We start from the raw sequence: 25765 nt of genomic DNA on the forward strand, positions 1-25765 counted from the left end.
ACGCTCAACGCAGCGCCCACTCGCCACCACGCTCCCCACACCACCCGTCTCGTCACATCCCCCAGAGCTACCTCACCCACTCCCCCTCATCCAACCATGCCTACCCCCTCGAGGCGTAGAACGCGCGCTCGCACCATGCCCGAACTCAAAGCCCTGATTGATGGCCAAAGTACAGGGTTCTCCAAGAGTGGATCAAGAAGAAGCAGGCCCGGTCGAACGTGCGCAAGTCACTTCTCGTTGAGAGTATCGCCAAGGACCCCACCCTCATGCCGGAAGACAATCACACCGGCTTCACCACTATCGAATACTCCCCCGAGCCCAGCCCCGAGCCTGCCAGCCCTGCGCCTGCGGCAATGGGCCAGTCCATGATCTCGATTGTGGAGGAGCTCATCGCCTCTGCCGTCAGGCCCATGGAACAACGCTTCGTGAACGCCGAGGGCAAGATCAGTCGTACTGTCAACAAGACGGAGGTCGCGTCGACCGCATCGAGCGCATCGAGCGCATCGAGGCCCGCGACTCGCACGTTGCCGAGGCCGCCATCAAGCCCGTTGTCGATCGTCTCACGGCACTCGAGACCCGCTCCCTTCAGCTCACGCCCGCCCTCGTTGACGTCATCAACAACGCGGTTGCCGCTCGCACCGCGTCCCTCGTCGACCGCATCGAGGGTTACGAGGCCCGCGACGCGCACGTTGCCGAGGCCGCCATCAAGCCCCTTCTCGATCGTCTCACGGCACTCGAGACCAAGTCTACCAACGGTATCACCAACAACGTTAATTTCATTGCGTCGCCTAGCATGGGTCAGCACACTGCCTCCACTGCCGCCCTCACCCGTAGTTTGTGAAGGGTACAACTCCAACGGCTGCTTTGACCCTCTCTGCGTCAAGGCTCATGCCTGCGAGGCGTGTTGGCGTGTCGGCCACACCAGGCACACCTGTCGCAAGCCTGCCCGTAATGGTGCTGGCAGCCGATAGAATGCTCCCAAACAAGTGCTCAGATTACTACTGTTGCGCAACCTCTGTCTCCGTTTCCCTCCCCTTCCCCCCCAATATACCAAGAACAGTTGAATACTATGCCTTGTAGAAAACGTCCGTCTACATACCAGCCCAACGACGACCATGGCTGGCTGTTGTTCGGCCTCATGCAGTTCGGTTTACCCATTCGCTTGGCGCCCACGCTTTGGTTGGGTTGTGCAGCAATACTTGACCGCATCGAATAGGTACTGGTGGATCAATAACGGGCTCCTGTGTGGCAGCAAACGTGGATGGTGGGTCGACGGGATTCTGGTGGCTAGGCAGGGGATAGTGATGCTGCCGATGCTGGGGGCAGGTCAAAGTGGCGCGCCACGATGGGAAACTCCTGGGCCGGACGACACTAACCAACGGGCCAACGGGCCCACGTCGTCCATCTTGACCCAGTCATGCGAAACTAAAGTTGCCCATGTGCTCGAGGTACTGCGCCACCCGACACACCCTACGACAGAGCGACCGACAGCTTGTCATCAAGTGTTATGCGCACCTCTCGCAGCTGTTGCGCCTGCTCATCAGTTCACCATGTCCACCTTCCGGCTGTTTGTTAGATCCAGATCCCAATACGGTTTGACGGCGGTGTCCACCAAACGTTGGTCCTCACTGGATCACTGGATCACTGGATCACTGGCCCACTAGTCGCGTCAGCTGACGGGCCACCTCCCTCTGCGGTTAATCTCCTGTTTATTCCGATAATATCCATCATCGGCACCTCGTGGTGACATCCGAAGATCATTAGATCAACAGTGATCCAGCGAACACGCAGAGCAGAGGGCAGGACAAGCTGAGAATCCCGGCGTGGACGGACGGATGGTACGGTACGGTACACCGGGTACTCACGCCCATGTGCGGCGAGTGCGGTGCTATGACGCACGGGAGGAATGTGAATGTCGCACAGCTAGAGCGCCAAATGCCCGCAAATGTGTCCACGTCCAACATCTTGCTCGAGTCGAGACAGATAGGCGAGAGAACGAGGCGCTACTCGCCACTCCCGCTGCACGAGTCACACCGGCCCGGTCGGGTTTGACGTAAAATCCACATTTGGCTTCGCTTCCGGATCTTGCGCGTCCACAACACACCGAAAAGGCACTCACTCACCCGCGGCGCGGGTATTTTGCGTACGGCGAGATCCGGCCTTGAGATATACATACTTTGTTGCTGTTGATGTGCTACATGTCAGAGCTAGGCGCTGTCCGGAGATGAGCGGGCATGCATCTCCTTGCGAGGAGTGGGAAGGCAAGGCACCGAGCCGTGGAGCGGACGCAGTGTTATCACTTGGTGTCGAGACATGGGTTTGTGGCACTTTGAGCGGTGCGACTGGAGACTCGTTTGCGCCATTGTTGACACTGTGCTAACATAATGCTACTACATGCTCTGAATCCGTGGGGCCCTGCGTCTCTGCACTCAGCTGGCCCGCCAGCCTGCGTCTCATCTACTCGTATGTCTGTCCTAGTTACAACAAAGCTGCCTCTGGGCGAATCTCTCGCTTGGGGGCGCGCGCGGCTATCCACACCAGAGCCCGTCGAGCTCGGCAAACGTGGGGGGGTCGACGCGCCAACACCTGTCGCCGCGGCCCCACCCCATGCTCTCCAGAAGACGCTCGGCGTCGTGTGCGAGCCACCCAGGCTGGACGACTTCAGAGGCAAAGCGCCATCCCTTGCCGTCCACTCCACCAGCCGAAAAGCTCATTCGGTCGGCCATGCCTCCCGGGTTGACGGTGCCGTTCAGCACCCCGAGTGTTTCGGCGACGCGGCGGACCAGGCTGCCAAATGCGGATGCCTTGAGGTCTGCAGCGCGCGGGGTGAGGTCAAAGACCAGGCGCGTGAGGAGGGCGGTCGCGCCCGATGTGGAGCGCATACCGGCGCGGGCGGGCAAGGGAGCGAGGAAGGCGAGTGAATAGACACACAGGGCGATGAGCTCTACGCGGCCGAGATAGTCCTCGATCGAGTGCATGGCCTCGACGTCACGGGCCGAAAGGGGGAAGAGTTTAATCAAGCCCGCGAAGAGAGCGACGAGCTCGTCACCGGGGACAACAGCAGCGAAGACTTCGCGGTTGTGGTCAAGCAGGGCGAGACGACAGAATGCCTCGAGTGCGCGGTCAATGCTGAGGACGCCGACGGGGGGTACATCGCGGATGGAGACACAGGGGCCAAAGCCCGGGTCACGCGAGCGGTTGCACTCCCATGCTGAGGCGAGGAAGCTGGCCAGGAGGCGGAAGACGGACAGGACCGAGGCATGGGGGATCAATCGCAGGTCAAACTGTTGACCAAGGTTGGCAATGATTGACACGGCGTCGCGGCGGACGCGGGCGAGTTCGAGGATCGAATACGGCTTGACAGAGTCACGCTCGCCCGGAAGACGGGCAAGAGACTGGTCGGTGACGGCGGCGAGGACGTTGAAGAGCTCAGGACGGGCCATGCGTGCGCGGTTTGCCTCAAACAGGGAGAAATTGCGGATAATGTTCAGTCCGGCAAAGACAATGTCGGTGCGGCCACCCGTCTGCTCTTGGGGTCCTGTAAACTCAGCGTCATCGTCCTCGACCTTGAAGTCAAAGTCGCGGCCAAGCTGCTCCAGCTGGGCATAGCTTAGACGGCCAAAGTCGCGAGACGCTGAAGCGCGAGGCGTGGTCGTTGACTTGTCCTTGTCCTTTTCGGCGGCAGCCTGCTCCTTGAGCCAGCCGTCTACTCCGTCTTCTCCAAGGGCAGCCTCGGCAACCAAGTCGAGAACCTCCAAGTACACGTCGATCAACGGCTCGATCGGGAGAGAATTGACCTGCCCGTCATGCAGGGGCATCGAGAGCATGGACAAGACAGTGAGACCGTATCCAATCTCGGTTGGTATCCGCGACCTCAGACCCATGAGCACCGACTCGACGTCCACTTGGAGCTCGTGCAGTGACCGTGTTGGTCGTCCGAGGTTGTGCTTTGGGAATGCCGATGCAATGGTGCGCTCGTCCCAGCCGCCCATCGATGGTTGGGGGAAATGCAAGGGGCGGTACTCGACCTTGTAGCGCGCGCGCTTGGGACCTCTTGGCTCCGAAGGCACAGCCGAGACGGGGGTCGCTACTGCCGACGCCGGTGTGGAAGACTTGCGCTTCATGGCGCCGCCGCCGTTCACAGGCGAAGGCGCTGCGGCCGGAGGAGCCTCAGCGACAGTGGGTGATGGCGCCGCAGCGCTGGGGAGAGAAAGGTCCAGTTTGGGTTTTGGTGGGGCCACTGGAGCTTCGGCGACAACATGACTGGGCGCGATGGGAGCAGGCGGTGGTGCGGTGGGAGTGGGTGCTTGAACCGGTGCTGGGGTAGGTATTGCTGGCGCGACTGCCGCGGGGCTGGGCGCTGAGATCACGGGTGGAGTAGGGGCGGCGACTGCAGGCGAAGGCGCGGGGACAACAGCTGGTGAGGGAGCAGAGAAGGAAGCCTGGGGCGAGGGTGCTGCTGGCAAGGTCGCGGGGGTTCTAGGACCAGCAGTCTCTGGGGTAGCGACTGAAGGGGGCCCCCCAGGTGGTGTTGGCCCAGCTGGTGAGCCCGCTAGAGGAGGACGAGGAGTTCCACCCGCAGCTGCGGCCATTGCCTGCTGTTTTTGGAAAGCAGCCAGCTTTGACCGCGCCATTGCCTGCTCGAATGCAAAGATCCAAGCGCGGTAGGCAGCGACCAGGTATTGGACTGCACTCGTGGTCATCTGTGGCGGCGCGCTCGGGTCCTGGCCTGGCTGGCGGGGCAATGCGACAGCCTCAGGCAGGTTGACTGGAATGTTTTTGCTGGCGAGAATGGCCTGCCAGACGGCATGGTCGGCGATGTTTCCTTGCAGCAACTGATATCAAGGTTAGCCAACACATCCACACTCCTCGATGCGTCACTACTCACCTTTGTCATGCCGCCCAAGCGGAAGACCATGACGAACATTTCCGTAAGCTCGACCCAGTTGCCGCCGAGCTTGAAGGCTCCATCGCGCTCGCCGTTGAAGACCTCGGTGGGCAGCGGCTGATTGGTCTGCCTGTAAAATGCGACAATCGAGTTGAGGAGCTGCTGCTTCTGGAGCATTGGCTGGCGTATCTGGCCACCACCGGGCGGCATCCCACCTGGTGGGCGCACACCCGCGGGACCTGCTGGCCCAGCAGGACCGGGAGTGGTAGGTGTTGCCGGCTGACGAACGGCCTGGGCGAGGGCAGACATGATCCCGGGCGATGGTGCCGACGCGGCGTCCGCTGGGAGGAGCTGAGAAGTGGAGAGGGGAGTGGGGATGGTGGCCGCAGGTGATGGAGCCGAAACGCTACCACCAGCGGGAGATGGAGCAGCGACAGATGCTGGCGATGCCGCGGCCGGGCCCGGGTTGACTGGAGAAGGAACAGCGATACCAGGCGCGTGCTTTGCTCTTTGCTGATGCGATGCGTGAAGAGCTTGCAACTGGGATTGCCGTGTCAATCCTAGCCATCCTCCATCCACCATGAATCTTGGTACTCACCTGCTTCATGATAGCTTCGCGATCCGTGCCGAGGTTGAGCATGCCGTTCGCTGCTGCTGCTGCTGCCCAATCTGGAAGGCCATTGGGAGGTTTAGGAGGTCCACCAGTAGGTGCGGCGGCACCACCTTGTTGTTGCTGCTGCTGCTGTTGCTGTTGCTGTCCTGGCTGCATCGTCTGTCCTCCTGCTCCCCTGAGCGCTGCAGCCTGCATTGCCTGCTGCTGACTCTGGATAAGACGCGCCTGGAGCTGGGCCTGGAGGGATGCGACGTCTGGTTGTTGTCCTGGCTGGGCGGACGGTGAGGACCCAGACGTCGAGAGAAGGGTTGATGCGGACGCGGCGGCGGCGGGGCTGTTGCCGTTGGTGGGCGCGGCTGTTGTGCTACTTGCGCTTGTTTTGCGGTTCTGCGGGAGGGTGAGGTTGGGGAGGTTTGCGAAGAAGGGAGCTGCTGCTGGGTTGCCGGCGTTGCGTGCGGCAAACTGTTGGAGAATGGCCTCTTGTTGGGCCGAAAGCTCGATTGTTCCCGGGGCTGCGGTGACGGCGGCGGCGTGAGCTGCTGCTGTTGCCGAGGGGCCAGGCGTGTGCTGCTGCTGCTGCTGCTGCTGCTGCTGTCCTGCGAGTGGTCCTCCAGGTTGGAGCGAGTGGTCTCCGTCGGTGGAGGTTGCTTGCCCTGCCTGGTGCGACATTGCCTATGCGTTTGGACGCGTCGTCCACAGGCCAGGAGCGTTCGAGATTGGAATGTGACGTGGCGTTATGCGCGTGCTGCTGCAGGATGGTTGTGGGTGGATGATGGGTGGGGCCGATGGGGTGTGCGCAAACACGGCCGGCGCGGGGGTGGGTGGCCGGGTGTGGGTGGGATACACGGGAGTATATTTGCTCTCTGTCTCCCGCTAACCGCGCACACCCGCGCTGCGACCGCTCGCAACGGGAGCAAAATACATAAAATGGATGCGGTCGGCCCCGCGCTCGGCAGGAGCGAGAGCAAGACGCGCGCAGTGGACGGCGTGTCGGCGATATCCATGGATGTGGCATATTTGCCACGTGGGGTTGCACGGAGCCGTCGACCCGCGTCCCTCCCAGCTGAGTCACTCTGTTGCTGATCAAGCATTTCCAGCTAGGGGCGCGGCCAGGCGGCGGCAGCGCGGGGGGGCGGGTGGAATTGATGAGTCTCGACTCCTGGGCCTCCTGCCTGCCTGGCTCTGGGTGCACGCACCAAACGCTCTCCGTGTCTCTCCTCGTAAGCGACAGCCCACAACCTTGCCCCCCTTCCATCGTCCGTCCTCGTCGTCGTCGTCGTTCCACACCATTCCCTTTTGGAAAATAAATTCCTATCGTCTACCCACTCTGCCTCGACCATCGTCGACCACGCTGAGCCTCGTCTAGGCATCGCACCTCTCTCTATCTCTCTGTATCTAGGAGAGACCATTTGTCTCTCGCGCCACACCGCTCCACGCCCATCGGCCATCGCGGTTGCCTGCCCGCCGGCTGCAACCTCTATCTCGCTCCTTCGGCCGTCGTTCTCTCCACCACCAGTCCTCGCTCCCCCCTCGCTCCCTCCCTCCCTCCCTCCCGCTCGACACCCTTCTCACACCAGTACCGAGCACTTGGCAGCTCATTTCACTGCCGTCGTCTCCAGCATTCATCGTCACCCCGCTCCGAGCACAAAGTTGGTGGGATTAATCCGTCCCTTTGCCACTTCACTGCTTGCGGACCCACTCGAGTTGCGCGGCAACCACACGTGCTCCACGCCCCACCTGGCAACAGTTCTCGGTATCTCCGTTAACACCCACGTCCACGCATCTCGCCGCATCTTGACGTCGTTCGCACACAAGCAGACACATCGGCCGCAGCCTCCAGCGAGAGAACACACCACGCAGACGAACCCAGCACTCACAGGACGACACGCGGCTTAACCACACCCCTTCTACCCGCACGGTCCTCGCTCCAACTTGTCTACAATGGAGGCCTTCAATCCCCTTTCCCCCAACACGGCTGCGTTCCTCGACTCTATTGCTGCGTCGGGCGACTTTGAGCCCAAGACAGTGAACCCCACCTCCTTCCCACCTTCCGTGTTCTTTGGGCTGCCCGGCACGGAAACACCGGAAGACTCGTCTCCGTCATCCGCCGGTGACGCCAAACAGCTTGGCCAACAACGGTCATTTAGCATCTCAGACGATAGCGACAACGACATGCCCGCCACTGCGCCCAATCACAAGCGCAAGGCGAGTGAAAATGACGTTGCTGTCAAGGAAGAGGAAGACGACGACGATGGTTAGTCATGTCCATGTCGTCACCGAGTCTTGTATCTAACCCGCTTCCCACAGACTCGCTTTCTGAGAATGGCCATGAAGACAAGCGCCAACATCCCAATGAGCCCAAGCGCAATGGCCCTCGCCGTAGCACCGACGGCAAGAAGGGCGCCGAGAAGCCTGGCAAGGACAACCTGACCAAGGCGCAACGCCGCAAGGAGCAGAACCGCGCAGCACAAAAGGCGTTCCGAGAAAGGCGAGAGGCCAAGGTCCGCGACGTAAGTGTCCCACGTGGGGGGGAGGATCCAAACGGGGGTGTTCTGGTAACTGACATTCTATTTACAGTTGGAACAAAAGGTGGCTGAGCTAGAGGCCAAGTCCTTTGGAGCATCGGTTGAGAATGAGAACCTCCGTGGCATCCTGCGCCGTCTACAGGAGGAGAACATGGCTCTCAAGAGCTCGGGCTTCACCTTCTCCATGCCCAAGTCTGGTGCGGCCGCTGGCCATCAGTCCCAACCCATGTTGCCGCAGACTCAGCCGCAGGTTCAGCAGCTCAGTGGTCAACAGACCCCTACCCAGAACCAAAACGGCGGCATCGACTGGTCCACCTTTGCAAACTTCAAGGTCCAGCCTCAGGTTGCAAAGCCTCCATCCCCGCCTCAGAGTGTCTCCAACGACAGCTTGCGAAGCATCCATGAGCCATCGCCGGGTCTTACCCACCGTGCATCGACTGGCTCCAACACGGGCAACAGCCCCGAATCGCTCGTCTCGCTGGGCCCCAGCCCCAGCTCGGCGTCCGACCCTGCTAGCATGCCCAGCCTGTTTAGCAACAACGTCAACTCGCCGTTCCAGGTGCTCAACCGTTCCAACAGCAGCGGCAGCCCCGCCGACGCCATCTCGACGGCCAGCTCGCTCGGTGGCACCAACAAGGATGATGTGGATGCCCTCTTCCGTAGTCTTTACCCGAACGGCATTGACGCCGTCTTGGCATACGCCGCCAATGCGTCGAGCGTCGCCAGCGTCCCTCCCATCGCACCGCCTGCCATGCACCAGCCGCAGTACACGTTCATCGGTACTCAACCTGGTCTCACTTCATATGCCGACTCGACGTCCAACAACCTCGCCAAGCTGTTCGGTGACGCCACGTCGTACCGTGACCCCTCGGCCGCGGCGCTCCCTACAAATGACTCCCAGTCCCTGTTCGGTAACATGTCGGGCAACCCGTCGGCAGCGGCACACTCGACCGCTCATGTTTCAACCGCGACAACCACCACTACCACCAACACCGCGGCTGACATGGGCTCGCTGTCAAACCAGACTGCCTGGTCTGGCTTGACCGAGAACAGTGTCAACGAGTTCCTCGCTTCATTGACAGGTGCCGACGACTCTGCATTGATAGGCGCCGACCCGGAGGAGTCGTTCTCGCGCCAGATTGAGGCCCTCATCGCCCAGTCTGGCGGTGGTGTCTCGCCTTCTGCGGCATTCAACGTGCCGTCAAACAACCTGGCTTTCAGCCCTACCAACTACCTGAACATGTCCCCGTCGCCACTCCAGTCCATTGGCAGCTCGCAGACACCGCGGTCGACCCCATCGTCGAACGTTACGTCGCCCCAGACCACAAGCGACAGCGTCACCGGCGAGGTTTGCGGTGCATCCAACGTCATCCACGTGCTGGGCGAGAACGGCCGCGTGATGCGCCCCTCCGAGGTCTGGACCCGGATGGGCATGCACAGTTCAAGCGACCCAGGAGACTTCCTCATCGACGACCTGTGTGACCAGATGAAGGTCAAGGCCACTTGCAAGGACGGCCGTCGGTACATGAGCTTTGACGACGTCGAGGAGATGGTCCGCTCGCGCGAGGAGAAGCACACTGTCCCAGATCACTGGAACGCACCCCTGCCCGCACGGCCGGCTCAGGCCACGAGCGAAACTTGCGCCAACAAGGGTGCCCACGACCCGGCAAAGTGCCAGGCCCGCCTCAACGAGGCGTACCTCGAGGCCAACGGCGCCGGCATGTAGTCGGACAAACCAACCCTATCGAGTCAAAGCACACGCTCCTGTGCCCCATTCCTCCATTCGCAGTCGTAGCTCGCGAGCTCCTGCGCCTCCCCCGCCCGCTGCGGCCGGCCCACACACCCACCTCTCTCCCTCCAGCCCCTCGCGGCAGTGTATCTTCCACCCCCACCGCGCTCTACTCCGCGCCTAAAAAACGTGTGTAATGCTCTCCCCCAAACCCCATACCACCTGCTCGGGTGCAACCACTACTTTTGCCACGGATATATGTACCGTAACAGAACCGTACTCCCACTCCCCCCGCCATCAACCAAACCAACTCTTACCCTCTGTATACTATCTCTCGTGACCCGTTTTTTTGACCATTTTTTTTTTCTTTCTTTCTTTTTTGCCAAACCACCTGCGGCCTTTGTAGAAATCGCAGAAAACAAATGCATGTGATAAAAGAAATAAAAGCTCTACCCAACCCAACCAAAGGCGGTGGCAGACAAGACGAGACGAGCAGTGGCTTTGCATATACCCTCACTCGCTCCGTCTCATTCATGGCCAGTATCTCATCTCTCTCCCTCTCTCGGTGTCACCCTCTCTCTCTGCCCTTCCCTGTGTTGTTGCTCTTTTGCTCTAAGGCCTGTCGGCGAGGGTCAGGACGAAGCGCTCGGCACGGTCGTCGTCGCTAATGTCCTTTTCGCGCACCTCGACGCCGAGGACCTTGCGGTCCGAGGGCATCTGGGCAACGTCCATGGGGATGGCGTAGATCTGGGCCTGGAGGAGGTCGTGGCTCGTGGCAATGGCCGGAGCAAGGGCGTCGGTCTCGCCGGCGTCGTACGCGTAGAACACGTCGACGCGGTCCGTGGGCTTGAGGCCGGCAGACTTGCGGAGCTTGTTGACACGCGAGGTGAGCGCGCGGATGAGGGCGACGGCCTCGAGGTCGTCGTGCCTGCGGCAGTCGATGAGGATGGTGGCGTCGCCGTCGGTGGCGGTCTCGTGCGACTCGGCGCGGTCGGCAGAGAGCTCGACAAAGCGCGTCACGACGAGGTCGCCCTCGACGAGCTCGACGCCGTTGAGGACGACCTTGCCGTCGGCAATGTAGCCCTTGCACTCCTCCGAGGTCATCTTGGGGAGGTGCGACTTGACCTTGCCGAGGTCCTTGCGGAGCTTGGTGCCGAGCACACGCCAGTCGGCGGTCGCCTTGTACTTGATGCCCGTGGCGGCCTCGTCCTTGGTGTAGATGATCTCGGCAACGTTGAGCTCGGCCATGACGTACGACTCGAGCGACTTGACGTCGTCGAGGTACTCCTGGTCGTGGTGGAAGAGAACGAGCTCCTTGAGGGGCATCTTGACCTTGAGGGTACGCTTGTCACGGATGATACGGCCGAGCTCGATGACGCTCTTGAGGCGCTGGACCTGGCGCTCAATGACGGGGTCGAAGTACTCCTCGCGGACCTTGGGGAAGAGGAGGAAGTGGACGGAGCGGACGTCCGAACCGTCGGCGGGAGCCGGGGTGGTGGCGCGCAGGCTCTGGTAGACCATCTCACAGGTGAAGGGGGTGAACGACGACATGGTGAGACAGAGGGTGTACAGGGCCTCGTAAAGCGAGTTGAGGGCAGCCTTGGTGTCCTCGACACCGAGCTCACCCTTGAGACGACGACGGTTGAAGCGAATGTACCAGTTGGTCAGGTCGGCAATGAGGTCAAGCAGACGCGGGATGACAGTGTACAGGCGGTACGCCGACATCTCCTGGTCGACAAGCTTAATAAGGGTCTGGCAACGGGCGAGGATCCACCTGTCAAAGACGTTGGTCGACTTGGGTGCGTCGTGGTCGTACATAAACTTGCCGCCGGTCTGCTGGTCAAAGAGCTCGACCTGGTTGAGGTAGAAGTTGAGCGAGTTGATCCACTTGAGGATGACGTTCGAGAGAACATCACGGACACCCTCCTCGCGGAAGCGGAGGTTGTCACCACGGACGACGGGCGAGTTGATGAGGAAGAGACGGACAGAGTCGGCTCCGTACTTCTCGATAACGTTGACGGGGTCGGGGTAGTTCTTGAGCTTCTTGGACATCTTCTTGCCGTCCGAGGCGAGCACAAGACCGGTAACGATAAGGTTCTTCCAGGGGGCAGTGTCAAAGAGCTGGGTGCCGAGAACAAGGAGGGTGTAGAACCAACCACGGGTCTGGTCGATACCCTCGGACACAAAGTCGGCAGGGTAGCGCTGCTTGAAGAGCTCCTGGTTCTCGAAGGGGTAGTGCGACTGAGCGTAGGGCATGGAGCCCGACTCGAACCAGCAGTCAAACACCTCCTCGATACGCTTCAGAGTGCCCTTGCCCTGCTTGGAGGGGATGGTGATGTGGTCAATCGACTCGCGGTGGAGGTCCTTGATGCCCTGGACACCCGAGAGCTCCTCGAGCTGGGCGACCGACGAGATGCAGACAACCTCCTCCATGTCCTCCGAGGCCCAGAGGGGGATGGGGGTACCCCAGTAACGGTTACGCGAAATGTTCCAGTCGCGAGCGTTCTTGAGCCAGCCACCGAAACGGCCCTCGCCGACGTGCTGGGGGACCCAGCGAGTCTTCTCGTTGTTGGCAACGAGCTGAGCCGACTTGTCGGCGACACGGACAAACCACACGGGAACGGCGCGGTAGATGAGGGGAGTACCCGAACGCCAACAGAAGGGGTACGAGTGCATGATGTCGGAACGGACAATGAGGCGGCCGTTCTTGGTCAGGTCCTTGATGATCCACGAGTCGGCGTCCTTGATGTACTTGCCGGCATAGTCGGGGACCTCGGAGGTGAAGATACCCGACTCGTCAATGGGGCAAGGGGGGATCTCGTCCTCGCGGACGACCTTGTGCGCGACGGCAATGCGGTGGTCATCCTCACCAAAGGCGGGAGACTGGTGGACGATACCGGTGCCCGAAGTGTCGGTGACGTAGGTGTCGGCGAGAACGCGGAACGCGCGGTCCTCGTACTGCTCGGTGAAGTAGTCGAACATGGGCACGTAGCGCCAGCCGACCATGTCCTTGCCGAGGAACTCGCCAATCTTCTTGAACTTGGGCTCCTTCTTGGGGTCGGGCTTCTTGCCGTTGGCATACTCCTTGTACACAGTGCCAAGGAGCGACTCGAGGAGGATAAAGTTCTGGTTACGCTCAATGTCGTGGATCTTGATGTAGGTAAAGTCGGGGTGAACACAGAGACCCAAGTTCGAGGTAAGGGTGTAAGGGGTGGTAGTCCACGCAAGGAGCGAGGTGCTGGGGTCGTCCGCAAGGGGGAAAGCGACGGTCACGGCGGGGTCCGAGACGTTGCGGTAGTCCTCACCAGCCTCAAAGTTGGACAGAGGGGTGGTGCAGCCGGTCGAGTAGGGCATGACACGGAGACCGCGGTAGACCTGGTTCTTCTCCCAGAGCTGGCCAAAGACCCACCACACCGACTCCATAAAAGTGGGGTCGAGGGTCTTGTAACCAGTATCAAAGTCGATCCAGCGGCCGACACGCTCGACAGTCTTCTTCCACTCGCCCGAGTAACGCATCACAATCTCGCGGCACGCGGCGTTGTACTTGTCAATGCCCATGGCCATGACGTCCTCCTTGCCCTTGATGTTGAGGGCCTTGTCAATCTCGTGCTCGACGGGGAGACCGTGCGTGTCCCAACCGAAACGACGCTCGACGTGGTGGCCGGTAGCGTGAGCGTGACGGGTCACAATGTCCTAGAGGCAGAATGTCAGCAGGTGCGCTCGTGTATGGTCGGCCATCATCACTTTGATTTACCCACCTTGATGGTACCAGCAAGGATGTGGCCGTAGTGGGGGAGACCCGTGGCGAAGGGAGGACCGTCAAAGAACGAGTACTCGGGACGGCCCTCAGAGAGCTTCTGCTGAGTCTGGAACGCATCGATCTCGCGCCAGAACTCGAGCACGTTGTGCTCCGCCGTGGGGATGTGAATCGGCTTGGAGGCTGGAAGCGAAGTGTTAGCGGCTTGGTCATGGGGAGTGGTGTGGCAGGGAGCTGCTAGGGGTGGCGCTATATGGAAAACTCACGGTCGTGCTTGGTGAACGACATTTTGAGTGTCAAAGGAATAAGGAGGGGGTTGAAGAGAAAGGATAAGAGGAAACTGGGTGGCGAGACGGTCGGTTGACTGCTCGGCGCTCAGCTAATCAATAAAGTCCAGTTGTCGAGTCGACTTGGGGACTTTTGTTGGGAGCAGTGCTGGTCGTCTGATAGACAATGAGCACGGCGGTCGGCACGTGATTTCGCTCGCTAGTGCCGCTGTGTAGCGGGTACAAGAGAGCTAGTGTCGGGGGGAGGGGGGGGGGGGGTCGTGGAACGGGTGGTGACGACTGTACAGAAGTGTGTCGAGGATGCCGGGTTCGCTCGTCGGTCGAGTTTTCTGACTCGGTTGGCTCTCGTCTCGCGTGTGCGTGTGCGGGTGCTGGTCCGTTCGCTGTGTGTCCAAAATGCTCCCGCGCGTTGTGTGGAGGCCCCTCACCGCCCATGTGGGAAAAAAGGATCCGTCGGGGTTATCCCATCTGAGGCACTTTTGATCCCGTCGCCGCCCCCGCATGCGAGAGACTGGCTTCCCAAGATTTCCAGAGCGGCAACTGCAGAACGGAACCCACAATTGACGGCTGATTGTTCAACCACAACAACAACAATAAATGGCAGCTGCCTCGTCCTCACAGGGGTCAAAGGCAAACAAGGCCAGCAGACAGAGCATCTCCCTCACCGGCTCCCCAGCTCCCCACCCCGACAACAAGCCCAGCGGCTCGGGCGCGACAACCCCCAAGCGCCGCCCACAGTCAAAACGGCATAGACGTCGCGGGAAGAAGGCAGGGCTCCATTCGGCACCAGTGACCGATACCGACGCCGACTTTATCGACATGAGCAACGAAACTACAGACGACAGTGACATTGAGTTTCTCGATGGTCCCAGTGCGGCTGGCCCCAGCTCGCGCCCCGACGAGACGGCCGGTGGCGAGGTTGCTGCCACCGACACGAAACGCAAAGGTCGCGGGGACACTGACCTTGATGCGCCGTCGACACCCTCTACTTCTACCTCATACCGCCCGACCACCTTTACGCCCTTCCGCCCCATGACGTTTGGCATGGTGGTGGACGCCGAGGACGACGACGAACAGGACGAGCAGGAAGATGGCGAGATTGTGGAGAGCAGCACACCCGCAGCCAAGACGAGCAAGAACTCGCCACCACCCGGCGACAAGGGCGACCCGGTGCAGTCCAAGCCTGTTGTGCACGACCGTTACGACAGTGGCAATGAGAGTGTCCTTCTCCTGCCGGGGCACGTCACCATTGCCAGTGCGCACGCAGAAGGCGAGGAAGGTGAGGAGGAAGACGACAGTCCCATGGAGGACGTCGAGGGCGTGTACACCGTGGACGATGACCGCGCAAGAGTAAGTAACGGTTTGTGCCGTTGGGACCTAATTGTTGCAGGGTGTGCAGCGCTATTACATGGAAAAGGACGCGGATGTGGCGGCCTTCCTGGCCGAGGCGGACCAGAGCAAGATATGTCGCAAGTGCAAGCGACCAGGACACCGAGAGAGGGACTGCCCACACATTATTGTGATTTGGCCGTAGTGTGGAACGCAAGCTAACATTCAGTGCACAACGTGTGGTGTGGAAGACGACCACGAGCGCAAAGACTGCCCGTACAATTTGCTGTGCTATGGCTGTGGCCAGCGCGGACACAAGAAGCAGGACTGCCCCGACCCGGCGTCTCGCAGGTTACGAATCACTGGCTGCGTCCGCTGCGGCGTTCAGGACCACACTGAGAATGTAAGTTGGCCAACCGTTTCATTGCTAACATGCCCAGTCCTGCCCCCTCATCTGGCGCGTCTACGTCTACCGTTCTGCCAAGGACCGCGAGGGCGTGCTTGCTAAGAAGGCTGCGTCCAAGGGATGGGAGCGCGAGGCTCTTGGTGGAAAGGGAGATGAGTGGTGGTGCTACAACTGCGCTGCATTGGGCCACCTGGGTGACGTGAGTACAGCTGATTTCACCCTCGCTGACTTGTTTTAGGACTGCAAGCTGCGCAGAGGCAGTCTCGGCCGCGCGGTAGCCCACTCGGCATTTTCCGACCACACGGCCTCGATGGGACCATTTGGCAACAATGGATGGCGCGGCGGCAAGTCCATGGGCAATCCCTCCGGCCTCCACCAGCGTTTCGATGACGACGAGAGGCTGCCCCATGCCGAACGTTTCCAAGGTGCCGACGCCGGACGCAAGACGCGCGAGAAGGAGAAGGAGAGGCAACGTGACCGCGAACGCCAGGCGGAGAGGGACAGGGACAGACAGCGCCAGCGAGACCGTGACTCTGAGTATGACCAGTACCGGTCCAGCCGCGACCGCGATCCTTACCGCCGCGGCCGTGACGCCGACCGCCCGATCCTCCACGACAGCTACAGGCCATGGGACTCTGAGCGCCGCCCACGCTCGCCTGAAGGCCGTTACCGTCCATGGGACTCTGAGCGTCGTCGTGGACGCTCGCGCTCGCCCGAGCGCCGCGACTCTGGACCCAAGGGCAATGTGTTTGGCAAAATGTCCATGCCACCCACACTCGCTGCGCGCATCTCGTCTCCTGGACCAGCCGACTCGCCGTCCATTGGCCGTTCGCGTGGTGGTGGAAACGGTCGCGACTCGCTGCTCCAGCGTGCGCTCGCCGCGGACCCGGGACGCGGCAGCGCCTCTCCTGCGCCGTCGAACGCGAGCTCAAACGCCAGCGGCAGCGGCAAGATGAGCAAGAAGGCCAGGAAGGCCGCCGCCAAAGAGCATGCGGCCGAGCGCGACTGGGAAGCTACTTGGCGCCGGAGTGGTGCTGGAGGCGGCAACGTTTCCTCATGGGGCGACGACATGGACCGCGAGGAGCGCGCGGCGGCGAAGGACGACCGCGTCAAGGCCGGACCGGTCAAGAAGGCTACAAAGGGGCAGAGGTATACTGGCGGGTATTGAGCACCCGAGCAGAGATGAGGGGAAGGCATCGTCATGTTGGGAGGGCAGCATCATGTTCATGTGTGGGATGGGATGTACATACGCATACGCAAGGGAACCGGCCAGTGTGAAGTGCGTGAAATCCGCTTACTTTTCTGACTCTCCCGGTTCACGACACCACGGCCGTTTCGCTTACTCTTCCACCCGGTCCTTGGAGAAGACCGATACTCAGTGCAAAGATAGCAAGATTACTCACCGCACCGAACCTGGACACCTGGACACCTGACGCCGCCAGCCGGACCTGCCCCCACGAACCTGACGCTTCCGTCCAAGCCCGTGATCACTAGGGTCCCTCCGTCTAACATGTCTCTCAGCCTTCGTGTCTGATCTTCGACACCACCCGGTGGCGTGCGTAACTGGTCTTCTCCCAACGACGATCCACGCCGAGGTCAACGTCGCCGTCTCAAGCCCACAATCCCCAAGCCCAAGCCCCGAGTCCCAGGCCTGGGAATCGCCACCTTCCCATATCCCATATCCCATGTCCCATACCCCAACACCAGGCCACCAGGTCCCACACCACGCAGACCCACAGGCAGCCCGCAGCCTCAAGTGAAACCAAGACCCAGCCGCAGTCCAGCACCGGGGCCCGTCTCGCCGGTCGCCGGTCGCCACCGACCCATGGCCTTGGCCTTTGTCGTCCACACGCGCCGGCCGTCCAGTCCCAGGCCGCGCTTTTGTCCTGGCCGTCCTGGGAATCTGTCTCGAATTCAACGAGCGGACCCTCTCGCTGCCTACCGTGGTACCAGGCGGCGCGGTGCGGCCCGCAGCAGAGCTGGAACAAGGAAAGGAGCGTAGGGAGCGCTAGGGAGCGAGTAGAGACCACGCGGTACGTGGGCCGCCGGTGCGCCGGCGGCATGGGTTGGGCGATCAAGGCTTGTGAACCGGGACCGTAGATGGCTGCCGACTCGGGCCTTGGCTGTGACCATCGGCCATGGCCGTGGACGTACACGGCTGTACGGCTGTACGGCTGGGTAGTGCCCCACTACTTACTACTGTCCACTTGTGGTTCTGGTTCCTGGGGTGTGTGCGGCCCCCTCAACCCCCCAACTGGCCGGCTTTCCAGCTCTGGTGGTGTGGCGCGTGCGCCGGTGGCCGGTGGCGGCTCCGGTTCGCGATTGGGCCCGACGAGCTGGCAAGGAGGTGTGTGGGAGCCGATTACGCTTGGGCCTGGAGAGGCCGAGTGTCGCTGGCAAGGTTTGGGCAAGTAGTGGGCCGAGATGGCCAAGTGGGCCGAGCTAGTCCAGAGGGCCGAGCTGGTCAAAGTGGACCGCGTGGATCCAGTGTGCAAGGCAAGCGCAAGCACCCCGTGTCCGAGGGAGCAGGAGCAGTGCCGGCCGGCCCGGTATCTTGCCGGCTCTCTCGCGCTCGATGGACGATGTGCAGTCCCAAGCACATGGGCCGGCCACGGGGACGTGCGAGCTAGGGAACGCGGCAGGGAAAGGGAAGAGGAGCGCGTCCGTTGAGGATTGAGGATTGGGACCTAGCTGAGAAAACCGGGAACCAGATCTGGACGTGACCAAAAGGGCAACATGGGAATGGGAGACGGGAGGCTAGGCGAGGGGACAAGCTTTGTGCAATGCTTTGTGGCACACTTCCACACCAGGGAAGGCAGGGAAGGATGTAGCATAGAGCACGGCCGGCGTGTTTCATAGTGTTCTACTCAATGAACGGGAATTACAAGCTCTACCTATGTACTTGAGCTGTGGCGGACGTGTGGTGGTGAAACGTGTGTGGGGGGAACCAGGAAAGGGGAGGTCGTCTAACTATGGAAACACATGGACGCATACCCTTCTTGGGAGTCTGGGAGTCTTTGATAGTATACAGCTGTTGGAGTGCGTGCGGCCTTGCACCGTTGCGGCGTGTGTTGCGGTAGGTGCTGCGGGTGGTTTTGGAGGTGGTGTTGCGGAGGTGGGGTGGCGGAACTACTGGGTGGCGCCACGGAAGTGGAGAAAGGAGGCAGATTGACTGGTGCTGGCGGCGCGATAGTCGTAAAATGAGCCGTCGCCGTATCCACTGATCGTCGGCGGGCCGGAGGGAGCGCCACAGCTGGAGCCGCCGTATCGCGAACTTTGGGAGCTCTCATAGTCGTCGGCCCACTGCCTGAGCTCGCCGGGCATGGGAACGTGGTGGCACCAGTCGCCTTCCCACCACTTGTCGACTGCCGTGGATCCCCACACGGGCTCGGACCGTGTGCGACCGAGGTTTGGCCTTGGCGCTGTCCGTCCCGTGGTCTCGCGTGCGGTGGTTGCAGTGACTGGGGGTGCGTCTGACATGGGGGCTGGAAGGCTGACTTGGAGTATCTCGCCAAACTGCTGGTTGAAGTGGTCGACCGTGACGTCGAGTTTGCGCTTCTCCTCGGTCTTGGCTTGGGCCTGGATACCGTCCCAGTACACCCTTCCATCCTGAAGCTCTTTCTTTCCCTCTGGGATTTCAGAGTGGACTGATATCGGTGGTCAGCGAACACAGCGTTGGAGTGGCTGGAATGCAGGCTCAGAAAGACTTACCACCGCCTTTGCAGAACCGTGAGATCTCGGGGTTTGTGACGAGTCCTCGGCACATGTTCATGTCCAGGTTCATGCCGATGCATGAGTGCTGGAGATGTGTCAGCACGGTGATCTGGTGGCCCGATGATGGGAAGGGCCATGTGGGTGGCAAAAACCAAACAAAACACAGTACGCACAAACACGCAGTAGACGCTGTCACCGGTGGCGACCCTTTGACACGACATGATGGGGGGCTTGCAGCACTGGAAGAAGAAGCAGTTAGATTGCTGCGCAAGCGAGTTGAGACAATAGATGGTAACTTACGCCACCGCGAGTGACCCAGGTTGCCTGAACGTCGGTCATGGCCACGATACCGAGCACCGGCGCTTTTTGTTTACGCTGCTGTGTGGTAGTCGGAACAAGCTTCGGGCTGAGTGGCGGTGTGGAGATTTTCGTCGAAGGCGGAGCGGGGGGAGGGTGCTGCATCTGAGCGGCGGCTTTGGCAGCACGCTTACGGCGCGCCGAGGTAGTGGAAGTGGTGGTACCCCTGCGCTGCCTTCTGAGAAGAGGGAGGGTGGACAAGTCGATGCGGACGACGGGGGTAACCGGCGACGAACTTGACGCGGAAGACGAAAACTCGCTGCTGTCGTCCTCGGGCGACGCGGGCGGAGTCTGCAGAGCCGTCATTTGAGGAACCGCCACAGAACGCATCGAGCCGGCACGGTCATGGCTGTCGTCGTCGCCGTGGACCGGGTGAAATGAGCCGACAGCGGTGACTACGCTGGTGGCGACCGAGGCAGACTGGGCAGGGCTGGTGGCGAAACGGGTGGGTGGGACTGGGGATGACCTGCGGTCTGTGCGCCTGAGGCTGAGGCTGTTTATGGAACGCGAGGGGGCTGAAGAAGACGCGACCGTGGTGGTGGTGGAGCATGACAGGTTGTCATGTTGGATGGCGGTCTGCATGGTGGTGCTGATGAAGAGGGGGAGGGTGTTGGGTGAGAGGGGGGAGGACTGTGAGGACATGGAGGAGAGGAGGTGGTTGAGACGAGGGACGGTTGTGGGTTTATTATGTCTTGCTCTTGCCACAGTGTGGGTGACCAGGTGCGAAGTGGATGCTCTTCCCGCCGAGCTCTTGCGGACGGTGTAGAGTGCACACGGTGCGCGAGGTGTGGGTGTGAGAGAGTGGATGGGAGAGTGTGTGATGCTGGATGGGATGTGGGATGGGTGATGGGTGATGGGTGTGATATGGTGGGAAAGAGAGACAAGAGATCCAAGAGACCTCCTGTGTGACTGATGGTATTTGGGTGGCCGGCAGAGAGAGCGTGTCTGTGGACTTGTGTACTGCTGTTCTGCTAGCCAGGTTGCCCAAAGATGCGCATGCAGTGGTGGCCCAGCAGCCAGCGCCCAGCTGCAGCCTCTGCGCGTGCCGCCGGATAGACGTGTGTGGGCCAGACCTCGTGCGGGCGCGCATCGCAGAGGCGTGTGCCCCCGGGGTGGGTAGCTGCAGGCAGCCGCGTCCATCAAAATGCAGCACTCGTCGTTCGTCCTGTCGTCGTCGTCGTTTTGGGCGACAATCGCAGACCGTCCGTGCTGGCCGTGCTTGCCGCTTGTGCCATGCTTGTGCACACACAGAGAGCACAACGCCACACCGCCACTGCACGTCTCTTGCAAACCCGCGCCGGCGCCACACAATCCGCCACCCAATCTGTTCGTCTATCAGTAACGCGTCGCGCGCGCGCGCGCACGCAGCGCGACGCGAGAGCTCGAGAGACGAGAGAAAGACGAGAGACGACACACCCCCAGAGGCCAGAGAGCCAGGCACACACAACCACACCGCCCGTCTGGCACTAGACTGACTCTCTCTGCTGCCCCGCTGGCCCGCTGGCCGCTGGCCGCTGGTCCAGCGCACATTCATAACGGAAAGAATGGCCACCGGCGTCTCGGACACACCGGTACACCGGGGGCCCACACAGAATACAATTACAATTGCAACGTGCTCAGCTGAAGCAGCAGCTCATCAGCTGAGCGGTACACACAGTACACAGTGTTCCCGCAGCGCCATGCCTGTTATGGCTAGCTGCCATCCGCATTGAATGCCGCAAAAAAACAATGGAGGCACATTCCAGTCCATACATTACCATTCCTCCATTCCTGGGGCCTGGCCGCCCCCCGTGTGTTGCACAGTTGCACAGCGTGTCCGGTCCACACACACACACACATGTGCAACTAAAGCATGACTACGATCCACTGCGCCCACTGCACTGCACGATCAGCGAGAAGCATCGCACTGCACACACCCCTTCCTGTGCAGTGGCTCGGAACATGCCGGGAAAGGGGATGGATGGGCGCGTCACTCGGCATGGCCCATGGGTATGAGCTGATAGCCGTCAACTGTGCAACTGTGCAACAGTGGCGACCCCCACTGCATAGGCACCGAGAGAGGTCTCCTGCACACATGTCCACCGTTGCCGGCGCGCAAAGACGCCGAACAGAACACCGCTCATATACCCTGTCCCGTCAGAAAGAGGCGCAGAAGTCACGGTGTTTGAACATTTGAGCCAGTGGCAGCCACAAGTTACAGTCATGTCCTCTAGCGCCCAAAGGGGGCCAAGGGGAGGGGGGTGTCCCTCCTGTCTAGCCTGTCTGCCTCTCTCGTAGCACAACTACTGTTTCGAGCCCCGTGTACCCGTGTACCCGTGTTTGGTGCATACACTCTGTAACCTGCGGAACAGGCAGGGCCGTCACCCGCCTCAGCCTCACCGCAGCCCACGCAGTAAAGTGGTCTGAAAGCTGAAAGCTGAAAAGCTGGAAAGGACTCGCCATAAAGACATTTAGAGTTTCGATCGCGTCAATTCGTGCTGAACACGAGGCAGTGGGAACATGCCGAGACCCAAAAGGTCCAGAGGTTTGGTAGCCGTGCAGAGAAGACCGCGTTTCGCATGGTTGCTGGGTCCTTGTGCCCGCTTGTAGTCTCGTACAGACGACTGTGACAACCAGAGACGAGCGGCATGGCCCCAAGCCACCACCGTCATGCCGGACAGCAAGCCCCGCTCCGGGCCTGGAGCGGTCACCAACCGGCCGCCAGAGGCGCTTTGGAGCCATTTGGTGGGCATTTTGGAGCTTTGGAGCCATCGCCAACGTCGCGTGACAGCGTACTAGCCAGCGATCCAGCGACCATCGACAATGAGATGGACGCGTTAGCTCGAATGGCTGCCCCTGGAATCGAGACGTGCCGAGCGGATCCGCCGGTCTAGACATTGGCATGGCGTTTTGGGCGCGCTACTTGGTAACTGGATTTGCAACAACACGGACACCCGGTTTGCTCTGTTGGCTCAGCTCCACGACCAGAGTGAGTGGGCTTGTCCACAGTCGCAGCCACTTCATTGAAGCCAGGAGCCAAATCGACGCCTGCCGGGCACGCGGCGCCGACGCCTCTCCGCTAGCTCCATTCTATTCTCCATATTGCCTCTCTGCGTCGACGCACGAGATGACAGTCGATAGCGCGGCATAGATGTAGTGTGTGGGTGCCAGAGGGCAGAAAAAAAAGGTAGTGTGGTTGTTGCTCGACGATCTGAGACTGCTTTGCGCACGGTCGAGCACCCCCAGTGTGCACACATGAGAGAGACGGGGCGTTTTAGATGTCGCAGATGGCAGTCGTCGACCATTCGCCCGGAACCTGACAGTTTGCGAGGGGCGGTAACGTTGCTCAGGATGCTCCGAGCCGAAGTCAACTTTAAAGCGGCTGCAAGAAGTCTACAACATCTCGCAATCCGGTAATCCGTTTGTGATAATATGGTCGACATGAACAGCAGCGCGACAACCGTCGCCATATGGTGCCTCGTTTCCTGCTGCCACCGGAGAGCGCCACTGACGGAAGTATATTGGCCGCATCATGGCCCATAGTCACGTGACCCGCCCAGTCTGACCTCGCCGCCAGGCTGGAGAGCATTCTAGAAGTTGGAACCAGTCCGCGAACGCGATCCGGTGACGACCAGCAGCTCATCAGGCATCTAGACACTCTAGGAATCACCTATAGCGATCAACATGTCGACAGACTCGAAGCCTCTCACTGCATTCCAGCAGTCTTACCACTGGCGCGTGAGTGTGGAAACTGGGAAAAAAAGCGACGCCGGCCCGTTTGGTGTCGTCATTTCACGCACCGACGGCTGCCATGTCTTTGATCCTTGAACTACAGACCTGTCCAAACATGGGCCCACCGCTGACACGCCTCGCAGAACAAGAACTGCGGTCCTTGGGCGCACAAGTGGGTCAAGGACAACCTCCCTGGCCTCAAGGTGGAGGACGGCACCCTCGCTGCCGAGCTCACCGAGGTGACCAACGTCAGCGGTGACTGCGACCTTGGCCAGCGCAAGGGCAAGTGAGTTGAGCTGCGTCCATGACGTTGATTTTAGCTAACACCCAGGCTCCTCACGATCTACGACATTGAGATCGAGGCCAAGTGGAAGGGCGCCACCAAGAGCGGCAAGGAGGTGACTGGTCGCCTGTCGGTGCCCGAGTTCAGCCACGAGGCGATCGACGGCCTCTCCGACTACGTCTTCACTTTCAGCGTCGACGAGTCGTCTGCCGAGGCCAGCGAGCTTCTCGCATACGTCCGCAAGGCGTTCCCTCCCGTCATCTCGGAGCGCTTCAACGCGTTCCGCGGCGAGCTCCTGAACGCCCACGGCATCTTCACCGACGCCCACATCACCCCCGGCGCTTCGGGTGCCTCGACCCCCGTCTCGGTCGCCGCTCGCGCTACCGAGTCGTACTCGCCCGCTCCCCCCGGCGAGGTCCGCGCCAAGGCCACCCCTTCCCCGGCCCCCAAGCCCAAGGAGGCCCTCACCAAGACCTCTACGGTCGAGGTCACGGCCAACCTCCAGGCCTCGGCTGACGACCTCTGGTCCCTCCTCACCGACCAGAACCGCGTGCCCATGTGGACTCGCTCGGCGGCCAAGATCCAGCCCGTGGCCGGCACTGAGTTTGAGCTCTTTGGCGGCAACGTCACTGGCAAGGTCGAGAGCGCCGAGGCGCCCACCAAGCTCATCCAGTCTTGGAACACAAAGTCGCCCGGATGGCCTGCTGGTGAGATTCTTGTTTCAGTACTTGATCTGACAACGCAGACCACTTTGGCACCATGACCATCACCCTCAAGCAGGGCTCGGACTCGACTACCCGTGGGTACATAGTATTGCCTCTCACGCTGACCCGTACAGTCACCTTCAACCTCGCCGGCGTCCCGTCGGGCAAGGAGCAGGACATTGAGCGCGCGCTCGACGCATTCTACATCCGGGGGTGGGTGTGCTCTGCGTAAAAGACTTGCTGACCCATTCAGATTGAAACAGATGGGGTTAGTACTTGATTCGTCTTCGCGCTCGTACAAGGAGACGCGGCGAGCGGCTGTTAAGACTGCCACTGGCACGGCCGCAAAGAAGCCGCAGCGCAAGCGCAAGCAGGAGACCGGTGCTGGCGCCGGCTCCCCGGGCCTGCTACAGCGCCTCGCGACTCCACAGGTCGTGGGCGGCGCCGCGGCCGTAGGCCTCGCGGCAGTCTTTGTCGGCCTCGTCGCGTCCACATTCGCGCGTCCCGCATAAAAACCATTGCCATTCATTTCCCAAAAACGATAAAACTAATGCACCATCCTCCTCCTTCTCATTTAACAGTCTCGGCTCCATCCTCTAAGAAAACCAGTCTCTTAGCGCCCCCCAACCCCAACCCCTCCCATGTCGCGTCTGCGGCGGGATTCCGTTGCTGCGTCTCCTCGTGCGGACGAGGCCGTGTCACCATAACTTAGATTCACGCGCCTCGCCTCCGCGCACCGAGCCGCCGACGGAGCCCGCAGCGACGCATGGCGGATCCGCCGGTATACGCCGTCGAGTCAGTTTGTAGAGGTAGAACATGTACATGCGTCGCGTTGAGTTTGGGCAATTGGGAGTGCAGCTGTGTGGTGGGGTGACGGGGTGCGATGTGGGTGTTGTTTCCGGACAGTCGACGCGTGCCCGACAGCGCGGTGAGCCAAGGCCGGCACGGCAGTACGGGTGACCGACTCAGTTCCCCAGTCGTAGCGCGGCTTGCTCGATTGCTCCCTATTGCAGCAGAAATATGGTGGCATGCGAAGGTAACATCAAAGCAGAGAAACGGAAGAGATATCGATCGAGCTGTACGTCCAAACTATGGGAGGCCGGGGTCGGATACCCCACCGACGACCCTCAAACGAGGACGGTTCTTCTCGCACCCTCCGCGAGCGTTGGCGACCGGTAGGAGATACACGGTCGCCAGTCTAGTGTACACCAAACCCTCGTGAGAGTTTGGTGGAGAGATGCGTAAAGAAGAAGAAAGGAGATGCGCTCTCGAGAAAAATAGTCGCGGCCGGCGGCGGGACCAGGGCGGGCAGGCGCGGGAGTATATTTTCGTGGACGGGTGCGAGAGGGGGATATATGGTGGCTATATCCGTGATTTGTGACCATTCCCGACATTGATAACGGGACGGGTCGTCTGTCCAGCTCCAGGGACAGACGGGGCGTGGCCTCCATGAGGTGATACC

The 25765-nt window shown here is 60.9% G+C and overlaps 7 protein-coding genes across 7 annotated transcripts; 4 read left to right on the forward strand and 3 right to left on the reverse strand.

The window, feature by feature from the left end:
• Window positions 1–96: 96 nt before the first annotated feature.
• On the forward strand, window positions 97–841 carry EHS24_007568 (uncharacterized protein; the record flags this gene model as incomplete). Its single annotated transcript, XM_028622923.1, has 3 exons — window positions 97–115; window positions 187–450; window positions 471–841. 3 exons carry the CDS (start codon window positions 97–99, stop codon window positions 839–841), a joined length of 654 nt encoding a protein of 217 aa, XP_028476816.1.
• A 1687-nt stretch (window positions 842–2528) lies between these two features.
• On the reverse strand, window positions 2529–6170 carry EHS24_007569 (uncharacterized protein; the record flags this gene model as incomplete). The annotated part of the gene is made up of 3 exons (XM_028622924.1): window positions 2529–4835; window positions 4889–5428; window positions 5487–6170. 3 exons carry the CDS (start codon window positions 6168–6170, stop codon window positions 2529–2531), a joined length of 3531 nt encoding a protein of 1176 aa, XP_028476817.1.
• Window positions 6171–7442: 1272 nt separating this feature from the next.
• On the forward strand, window positions 7443–9752 carry EHS24_007570 (uncharacterized protein; the record flags this gene model as incomplete). Its single annotated transcript, XM_028622925.1, has 3 exons — window positions 7443–7755; window positions 7809–8011; window positions 8079–9752. The coding sequence occupies 3 exons, from the start codon at window positions 7443–7445 to the stop codon at window positions 9750–9752; spliced, it is 2190 nt and encodes a 729-aa protein (XP_028476818.1).
• A 615-nt stretch (window positions 9753–10367) lies between these two features.
• On the reverse strand, window positions 10368–13800 carry ILS1 (isoleucine--tRNA ligase; the record flags this gene model as incomplete). Its single annotated transcript, XM_028622926.1, has 3 exons — window positions 10368–13448; window positions 13514–13695; window positions 13779–13800. The coding sequence occupies 3 exons, from the start codon at window positions 13798–13800 to the stop codon at window positions 10368–10370; spliced, it is 3285 nt and encodes a 1094-aa protein (XP_028476819.1).
• A 596-nt stretch (window positions 13801–14396) lies between these two features.
• On the forward strand, window positions 14397–16702 carry EHS24_007572 (uncharacterized protein; the record flags this gene model as incomplete). Its single annotated transcript, XM_028622927.1, has 4 exons — window positions 14397–15149; window positions 15436–15531; window positions 15569–15733; window positions 15773–16702. The coding sequence occupies 4 exons, from the start codon at window positions 14397–14399 to the stop codon at window positions 16700–16702; spliced, it is 1944 nt and encodes a 647-aa protein (XP_028476820.1).
• Window positions 16703–18663: 1961 nt separating this feature from the next.
• On the reverse strand, window positions 18664–20187 carry EHS24_007573 (uncharacterized protein; the record flags this gene model as incomplete). The annotated part of the gene is made up of 4 exons (XM_028622928.1): window positions 18664–19181; window positions 19246–19333; window positions 19422–19487; window positions 19549–20187. 4 exons carry the CDS (start codon window positions 20185–20187, stop codon window positions 18664–18666), a joined length of 1311 nt encoding a protein of 436 aa, XP_028476821.1.
• A 3081-nt stretch (window positions 20188–23268) lies between these two features.
• Window positions 23269–24815, forward strand: EHS24_007574 (uncharacterized protein; the record flags this gene model as incomplete). The annotated part of the gene is made up of 6 exons (XM_028622929.1): window positions 23269–23322; window positions 23460–23602; window positions 23648–24306; window positions 24345–24398; window positions 24438–24516; window positions 24557–24815. The coding sequence occupies 6 exons, from the start codon at window positions 23269–23271 to the stop codon at window positions 24813–24815; spliced, it is 1248 nt and encodes a 415-aa protein (XP_028476822.1).
• Window positions 24816–25765: the final 950 nt, after the last annotated feature.

Source organism: Apiotrichum porosum (assembly GCF_003942205.1).
Source record: "Apiotrichum porosum strain DSM 27194 chromosome Unknown scaffold_5, whole genome shotgun sequence".
Lineage (NCBI taxonomy): Eukaryota > Fungi > Basidiomycota > Tremellomycetes > Trichosporonales > Trichosporonaceae > Apiotrichum > Apiotrichum porosum.